The 9,328-nt window shown below is 55.7% G+C and overlaps 1 protein-coding gene across 1 annotated transcript; it reads left to right on the top strand.

The window, feature by feature from the left end:
* The first annotated feature begins 5,377 nt into the window (after positions 1 to 5,377).
* LOC139709247 (uncharacterized) lies at positions 5,378 to 8,977 on the top strand. The gene is made up of 3 exons (XM_071621199.1): positions 5,378 to 5,814; positions 5,951 to 8,083; positions 8,146 to 8,977. The coding sequence occupies exons 1-3, from the start codon at positions 5,378 to 5,380 to the stop codon at positions 8,975 to 8,977; spliced, it is 3,402 nt and encodes a 1,133-aa protein (XP_071477300.1).
* Positions 8,978 to 9,328: the final 351 nt, after the last annotated feature.

Below are 9,328 nucleotides of genomic sequence, written 5' to 3'. Positions count from 1 at the left end.
GATAAACCACGTGTTTATCAGCCAGAACTGCGTATCTCTAGGAGATACGCAGTTCTGGCTGATAAGCACGTGGTTGACGACAAAAAGAGATACGTAGTTCTGCCTGATGAAACACGTGCTTATCAGGCAGAACTGCGTATCTCCTAGAGATACGCAGTTCTGCCTGAAAAACCCCCCGCATGGCCAAAAACTTACGCAGTTCTGGCTGATCAATCCGGGCACGTGACCAGAGATACGCAGTTCTGCCAGATTACGATCGCAAAAATTTGGCGACGATTAATCTGGCAGAACTGCGTAAGTTTTTTTAAATTGGTAATTTTTACTACTTAAAAAGGTCAGATTGTCATTTTTTTGCTGGAAATAAATTCTTTAGACCAATTATGACCGAGAAAAGAGGAAAAATGCAACTCATCGTATCTCAGTTTAGAAAGGTGTAACATTGAATCTTTAAACCCAATTTCTGGCGTAATGTGTTAAAGGAGATACGCAGTTCTGCCAGATTACGGCCGTGCTGCTATCGGCGCACTGAAGGAGCGGAATGGATCTTCACTTCAGGCCATTAAGAAGTACATCGCAGCCAACTACAAAGTAGGCGATATGGACCGACAGACCATCTTCATCAAGCGAGCTCTGCGGAAAGGGGTTGCCAACGAGACACTGGTTCAGACGAAAGGTGTCGGGGCATCTGGCTCTTTCAAGCTGAACGTCAAGGCAGCAAAGGCAGAGGCGGCGGAGAAGGCACGAAAAGAGAAGCAGAAGGCAAAGGCCAAGGCTGACCGCGAGAAGGCCAAGGCAAAGGCAGCCGCAAAGAAAGAGAAGGCGGTCGCCAAGAAGGCCAAAGCTGCAGAAGAAAAGAAGGAGAAGAAGAAGAAGGCGACAAAGAAGAAGCCGGCAAAGAAGACAGCAACCAAGTCGGAGAAAACGAAGACGCCCAAGAAGAAGACCGCAGCAAAGAAGCCATCCAAGAAGGCAACCCCGAAGAAAGTGGCGAAGAAGACGACCACCAAGTCCAAGGCGGCAAAACCAAAGAAGCCTGCTGCCAAGAAGGGTGCCAAATAAGTTTATTTGCACCTCAAATCAAAAATCAAACGGCTCTTTTAAGAGCCACCACAAACCCAAGAAAGAATAATTGTATTGAGTAGTCGATGCACTGAGAAAAGAAGAAGAAGAAGAAAAAGAAATACACGCATGCACAGAAACACGAAACGGGGAAATAGAAAGGAATAGTTTACAAAATCAGAAATCATTCTATATTGGTGAATTTATGTTGAAAAGGAGATAAATGGTAGATGAAGGCACAATTGTGGAGTTTTATGTGTTACTCAAGAGCAAACAATTGTGTGAGAGCTAACGAAAATAGGCTAAATAGAATGTGAGCGGGGGAGGGTGATGGTTTTCGTTTGAGAGAGAAGTTTTACTCTGAAAAATCTTTTCAAACTCGAAATCATGTGAGTGTGTATATATTCATATGTGCATATCTGCTACTCCATATGCTGTCAATATTATCATATGTGTATTTCATTTGTTCATTTCTTTAGGTAATGTGCGACAGAGTAATGTATGTGATGTGACACAGTGCCCGTCCGACTCGCGGCGCTGGTCTGGTCAACGCAACGGACGGCCGTGAGGTGGCGCACTCGATCCAGCCGGATGTCGTGCAGGCGGATCGTGGGCTGGCCGCGGCGGACAGTAGGAGAATGGGGCGTCGCCCTCCATGTCCGCAAAGCGGTTACTTAAAACCTGTTCGGTCAGGTGCAGCGTCATCATTCGGCTTTTGGATTTCTCATCAGCTATACCACAATCAACTCGCACCATCATGTCTGGACGCGGTAAAGGAGGCAAAGGACTAGGAAAGGGAGGAGCAAAGCGGCACCGCAAAGTTCTTCGTGATAACATCCAGGGCATCACCAAGCCAGCAATCCGTCGTCTGGCAAGAAGGGGCGGAGTGAAGCGAATCTCGGGCCTCATCTACGAAGAAACCCGCGGAGTCCTGAAAGTCTTCCTTGAGAACGTGATCCGCGATGCAGTGACATACTGCGAGCATGCCAAACGCAAGACGGTTACTGCCATGGACGTCGTTTACGCATTGAAGAGGCAGGGACGCACACTCTACGGATTTGGCGGCTAGAATTCAACGGCCTCCTGTACCACAAAACAACGGCTCTTTTCAGAGCCACCACATTATCAAGAAAGAATACACTTTATGAAACAAATTTCCACATCTCTTTCATTTGTTATTACGACACGTCAGGTCATATTCTATGGACCGAACGTCATTATGAGAAGCACGTTTGAATCAATGCTCAAACCTCGTCATTATATTATACTGGAATAATTACCCCATCTTTATATAACATCTTACATATTTCTAGTTCAGTTTTTTTTTTTCTGATCTACATCAGTACATCTGACCACCTATCTGTTATAGTATGCTATTATCCCGATAATTGCCCTAACATCGAACAAAGAAACTTTTACACAGTAAGCCTACCTTACACCGCCCGTGTCCCCCAGGCCGCACGCACGTCCGCCCGTACGCACGTAACCAGTCACCCGCCATGACTCTTCCTCTTCCCTGTTCGCCCACCATCGCGTTTAGACGTGTTTTCGATCTCTCGTGATAACCCGACTGCATCAGCGGGATCCCCCAGCAATCAGGCAATATCTTTCCTTATTTTTGCTCCTTGATTGTTGTATCACATTTGTAGATCGTTTTTGTCATCATTTGGTACCGAGAAAGGGGCGAAATCGTGAATTTTATTTCGATCCAAACCTCCGCGGTTTTGTTTCGCGCTGCCCCATACGTTTGTATGGTGTGTGCACCGTGCCTCGCTTCTCGCCACGCACTGGCGGGTTTTTTCCCCCTTTCTCGTCTTAGCCTACCTCGGTTCGGCTTTTTGTCGTTCCTTTTATGTTTTTTCCTCCTCCCGTTCATGCTTTTATACCTTCTCGGGAGTTTTTTGGTGTTTTTTGACCCTTTTGAAGGTGTTAGAAACATCGAGGTTTCTTCGTAGGCTCTACGCCGTGAGTTAGTATCTCGTTACCGTAGTTAGCCTATGGCTGGCCGTGGGGGGCCGTCTTCGCCATGCTTGGGCTATGGCACGCCATTAGCGTCATTATTACCGATCGTTGACCTATGGCAAGCCCTTTGGCCATATTTACTCAACTTGTAGTCGTATGGCACGCCATTAGGGTCCTTATTATGGTTTGTAGACCTTATGGCTAGCCCTTTGGGACTTAATTGCACCTTGTCTTTGGGTTTTCGTCCCCAGACTCGGTTCCGTGCATGTTTCATGTGTGTCGTGCCCCCCTTAGGCCTTTATTGAGGTGGCCCACGCCTATGGCGCGCCTCTGGGGCTTCTTTTATATTTCGATTGGGTGTTTTTCTCACCCTTTTCGCACATGTTTCATGTTTGTTTACTGTCTCTTGGGTATTTTATGCTGAGCCTTCAACGATAATTTTGTCGGCCCAGCTCGGCCCAATTCCCGCCCCTTGTCTTGTACGCTTTTAAGCCTACTTTGACTTGGTTTTTGAGTCCCTTGTTTTAACATACACTTTCTTGTAAAGATACTTGTATGTTTATTCATGTCTACATTTTCTTTATGTTGTTGCTAACTGAGTCCTCTTCTCTTTTATACAGGATGACTCTTAGATGCACTTCTTGTCGCCGGGCCATTCCAGATTGGGACGCACATCCAGTTTGCGCTTTGCATCGCACGTGCACCCGATCTAGTCCCTGTCCCACGTGCTCCACTTGGTCAGACCCCTTGTGGGCCACGTTGGAGGCTTGGCTATCCTCCCACCCCCCCATACTTAGGGCTCCGGCCCTGGTTCCGTCCGGGGCCGCACGGCCGACGGACTCAGAGCTTTCTGCTCGGAACCCCCTCGCGGAGGGAGTCTCTTTGCCGGTCCCTGAACCGGAGGGGCTCGGATCCGGCTCCGCCGATCCGCCCCTTGAGATTCTCGCTTCTGAGGGAAGTGATTCGGGGGAGGAGGGTGGTCGTCCTTGGCGACCTGACCGGAGTTTGGCTGGCCTCTCGTCCCCCGGCCCTAGCCGGCCCATGGTGACAGAGAGCGGTGGGGTGCCGCCACGAGCGCCTTCGCTCATGCGAGCCGCCCCCACCCCGCCTGCTCGCAGCCCTGCGGCTGCAGCGGCGTCCAGCCTCGGCCCCGCCCGTTCCCCACCACCCGGCTCTCTCAGGCCGGCGGCGGCGGGGTTCGGGAGCGGTGGTGCGCCAGCTGCGGGTCCGCCCCGGCTGCCCACCACGCGGGCCCCCTCCTCCCTCCGACTCGGCCAGCACCCCAGGGTGCATGGCCCTAGGTTGGTAACTGCCCGCGCTCCTAGCAAGCCGGCACCTACCACCACTGGGACCCTCCCCGGCCCGTCCGCTCGGGCGGCGCCGGTTGAGCCTCCCGCTCGGGACTGGCAGCTTTCGGCGGCGTCCTCGACCGGCACCCCACCGGCCGGACAGCCCTTAAGCTCGTCCCTTGGGACTCTGAAGAGGAAGAAGAAGGCTAAGAAAAGGCCTTCCACGGCCCCTTCTGCCTCCCCCTCTTCCAAGAAGTCCAAAACCTCGGGCAAAAAGAAGAAGAAGGCTCCTAAGGCTCAGCCTAGTGAAGCTGAACTCTTTGAGGTGTTCAGCCGCTTCGCAGAGAGCCGAGGCTGGTCGCTCCCCGGCCTTCCGGCCGAATCGACCGCTGCTTCTTCAGTGCCCATGGCCCCACTGCCGCCACGCGGGGAGCTCATAGCCGGCACGAGCCGTGCTCCCGCGGCACTAGGGGCTCCGCCCGGGGAGGAAACTTTCCCCTCTCAGGCAGAGAGCCTTCGACTGCATCGCCCGGCCCCGGCCGCTGTCAGTCAGGCTGCGGTAGCTACCTCTACTGGTGGTCTGCTCTTACCGCCCCCTATCCCACGCCCTGCCTCGGGCCTGACGGCCCGTTCCTTGTTGGACGATAGCGCACTGCCAGCGGAGACTTTCTCCCCAACACTAGCGCCTCCCCCTTTCCCACCCCTCTCTGATCAACTCGGGGTACCTGCCTCAGAGTCTGACCCCTCTTCAGAGTGGGAGTCTATGTCCACCTCATCGGCGGCGCCCTCCCTGATTGGGACCGAGGCCCCGCCTGGTTTGAAACACCTCAGTGAGGAGGCGGAAGCCTTGCTCCTCCGCTACCTGGAAGAGTTTTATACGGTCCGCCCGGACCCTGCGGAGCAACAGCCCCAGGCGTCCCGACTCTTCCGGGGGGGGATCGGGTACTCATCCCGGCATTCCACCCACAGCCGACTTCAAGGATGAGTACGGGCGCATCGCTCGTGAACCGTCCCCCAGGGGTGGCCCTCCTGGTTTGAGAAGAGCGTTCACTTTTCAACCGGGCGACATGGCCCGTTTTCTGTCCCCAGAGACGCTATCCCCCGAGCTGCTTGCTCTAGGCGATTACGTGGGGAAGGTCAACCCCCTACGCAGACGCTCCTTTCTTGAGGAAGACAAGAGGTGGACGCATATGTCCATCTTGGCCAGATCCACGATGCGTCTGGCAGCGTACGCGGGTGCTCTGACCAATTTGGCCGTACAAGCAGACGACCTGCGGGTCTCTCCAGAAGACAGGCAGTTGCTCGACGCACTGCTTATGTCTATCTCGGAACAACTGTGGAAACAGTCTACCCGTGCAGCCTTGTACACGACTCGTCGTCGCAGGAACCTGGCTCTAGAAGCACTGGGTTTTTCAGCTAGACAGCGGGTTCAGCTGACCGCTGACATGCCCTGCGAGGGCCCCTTTCTGTTCTCAGGTCAGTTTGCCCCTCGGATCAGGGATGAGTTAGCTAGGTGCCAACAGGCCCGTGAATTGGCCACGCAGCTCAGATCCGTCCAACCACGAGCCCCCCGACCCCGCGGGGCCGCTTGCCCCTCGGCGGGACCCCCCCGCGTAACGGTCACCTTGCCTCCCCCTAAGCCGCCCCGCCGCTCCGGCCGCGGGCGCCGCAGTCACAGGGGTAGAGACAGACAGCGAGGATCAACCCGCCCGGCCGCCAGGGGCCGCGGCGGCTTTTGACTCCTTGCCCCGAGCGCTTCAGGCCCCCCCAGCCGGGGTGGGCGGCCGCCTTCAGGCCTTCCAGCCGGCCTGGGCGGCCATTACGGACGACGCCTTCGTGCTCTCCGTTGTAGGCGGTGGCTTCTCCATCGAGCTCGCCACTCCCTTACCCGGAGGCGTCATCCGTCTTTCCCCCCCTCGCTTGCCTCCCCTCAGACACAGAGGCATGGCGGCCGAGATCGCCGCCCTCTTAGCGAAGGGGGCAGTGGAACGGATCCGCGACCACCTGCGGTTATCCCTTTCCCCTACCTTTCTGGTTCCCAAGCGCTCGGGGAGCTTTCGCCTCATTCTCAACCTCAAGAGAATAAACAGGCACATCCGTACGGAACATTTTCGAATGGAGACATTGGCGTCCATACTCCCTTGCCTCAGACCGGGAGATTGGACAGTGTCCATAGATCTCAAGGATGCTTACCTCCACGTCCCGATAGCACCAGCATCCAGGGACCTGCTGGGTTTCTCCTTCGAGGGGAACGTGTTCCGCTTCCGCGCCCTGCCTTTCGGCCTGAAACCCGCACCACGCCTATTCACCAGGCTCGTCGCGTGTGTAGCAGCCTTCCTCAGGCAACAGGGTCTGAGGATATTTTGCTACCTCGACGATTGGCTGTTAGCAGCCAGCTCCCAGACCCTGCTCTCTCACCAGTTGTCATTTCTGCTGAGAACAGTACAGTCTCTCGGGTTTCTCATAAATTGGGAGAAGTCGGAGCTCGTGCCCACACAACGCCCAACCTTCCTGGGTGCAGTGATAGACATCCCCCGTCAGCTGGCGCGCCCCAGCCCAGCTCGGGTGTCTACGATCATATCCGCCGCCCGCCGTTTCAGACGGCAGCGACGAGTCCCTGCCAGATCCTTCCTTCAGTTCCTAGGATATCTGGCGAGCCTGGTCGATGTGCTGCCGGACTGTCGACTGCACATGCGCCCCCTGCAGATCCATCTGCTCAGTCATTTCCATCCGTCTCGGGACCCCTTGACGAAAATGGTTCCCCTGCCCCCGGCCACCCGCCTGTTATTCAGGCGATGGTGTTGCCCGGAGTTTCTGAGCAGGGGCAGCCCTCTGCAGCCCCCCCATCCCTCGCTCACAGTGACTACCGATGCATCCCACAAGGGTTGGGGCGGTCACTGTCAGGGGCTCCATGCCTATGGGGACTGGTGCCTTTCGGCTACCCTCCCCCACATCAATGTGCTGGAGTTTCAAGCGGTTATCCTGAGCCTCCACCACTTCTTACCTCTACTCCAAAACCAGACTGTGTTGATCCGCACAGACAATGTCACAGTGGCGGCATACATCAACAAGCAGGGCGGCACGCATTCCCCACGCTTGAACGCCCTCGCTGCCACACTGTGGAGATGGTGCAGGCGCAGGGGGATTTTTCCCATGGCCTCGTATATACCGGGCAGGGACAACCTCATTGCGGACTTCCTGTCCCGAGGCCGGGTCCTCCCCTCCGAGTGGAGACTCGACCCGCATATCATGAGCCGACTGGTGAATCAGATGCCACCACTGGAGGTGGATCTCTTCGCCTCGGAGCTGAATGCTCAGCTACCCAGGTACTGCACGAGAGTGCAGGACCCCGCAGCCTGGCGGCTGGACGCCTTCTCCTTCCAGTGGAAGGGATTCAGAGGCTATGCGTTCCCACCCTTCCCCCTCATTCCCCGCGTCCTGCGCAAGATCAGGCGGGACCAGGCTACCATCCTCCTTATAGCCCCCTGGTGGCCAAGGAGGTCTTGGTTCCTAGAGCTCACAAACCTACTGGTGGGGAGCCCAAGGCTCCTTCCAGCTCGCCCAGAGCTAATAGCGCAGCCGGTGTCGGGAGCTCTACATCCCCGACCGAGCTCTCTCCACCTGATTGCCTGGCCCTTATCAGGGAATCCGGTACTCAGGCGGGCTTGTCAGAACGAGTTGCTTCACTCGTTGCCCGCAGCCGGAGAGAATCCACCCGGGAGGCTTACAATTCCCGTTTGGCTGGATACTATTCCTGGTGCCAATCTCACGGGGTGGATCCCCGTTCAGCCCCTCTAAGAGATGTGGCGGACTTTTTGGTTTCCCTCTTTGACAGAGGCTTAACCATCTCTACCATTAGGGGGTATCGCTCCGCCATCGCGGCAGTGCATACTGGCTTCGAGGATGGGTCCACTATATCCACTGCCCCCGCCCTCTCAGGCTTACTTCGCGCCTTTTTCTTGGAACGCCCCCCGACGAGGAGATTGCTCCCTTCCTGGAGCCTTCCCCGTGTGCTAGAGGCGCTTGCCAGGTCGCCTTTCGAACCCTTGGCCGAAGCCTCCCTTAGGGATTTAACCATCAAGACGGTTTTTCTCTTGGCTATCGCATCTGGGCAGCGCCGTAGTGCGCTGCATGCTTTGTCTACCCTGCAGGGCCACATACGGTGGGAACGGGCTGGTGTGAGGCTAATCCCTAGCCCTTCGTATGTGGCCAAAAATCAGACAGCAGCCTCCAGTCCGGTTGAGATCTTCATCCAACCTCTGGCCGCTCATTCCTCTGTCGCAGAGGACAAAGTCTGGTGTCCGGTACGGGCCCTGAAATATTACTGCGCCCGTACCAAGGACCGACGCTCCGGGGATCAACTCTTTGTAGTGACTAAGGAGCCCTTCTCTGCTGCCTCTAAAGACACCATATCGAAGTGGATTGTTGCCGCTATCAAAGCGGCTGGCTCAGAGGCTCTCTCCCCGGGGGTAGCGCCTCGCGCTCATGACACTCGCGGGATCAGCGCCTCCTGGGCCTTATTCGCAGGAGTGTCGGTTGAGGAGATCCAAAGAGCAGCCTATTGGCGTTCTCCCAATTCTTTCATTTCTTTCTATCTGCGGGACGTTCCCGCTGCTGTGCCCTCCTTCTCTAGGGCTGCCCTTTTGTCAGCGGCGAAGTCCCGTTGATTACACCGCCTTACAGCCAAGCCTCCCTTGTTAGTCCGTGTCGGTCTAGCATACTATAACAGATAGGTGGTCAGATGTACTGATGTAGATCATGAGGATCAGGCGTGATCCTCTTATCTACGAGGTACATCGACCACCTATCTGTGTCCCCCCCTCCTTCCCCTCGCCTCGCGGCGCGACTTGACTGTGTGTCCCGTTTGCGGGTGACCTGGTTGTGTGGAACTGGAGGAAGAGTCATGGCGGGTGACTGGTTACGTGCGTACGGGCGGACGTGCGTGCGGCCTGGGGGACACGGGCGGTGTAAGGTAGGCTTACTGTGTAAAAGTTTCTTTGTTCGATGTTAGGGCAATT

Source organism: Diadema antillarum, unplaced genomic scaffold (genome assembly GCF_040938485.1).
Source record: "Diadema antillarum isolate AM-2024a unplaced genomic scaffold, OU_Dant_1.0 seq00001419_RagTag, whole genome shotgun sequence".
NCBI classification, from domain to species: Eukaryota; Metazoa; Echinodermata; class Echinoidea; order Diadematoida; family Diadematidae; genus Diadema; species Diadema antillarum.
The sequence above is the reverse complement of the archived record's forward strand: the minus strand, read 5'-3'. Positions and strand labels throughout refer to the sequence as shown.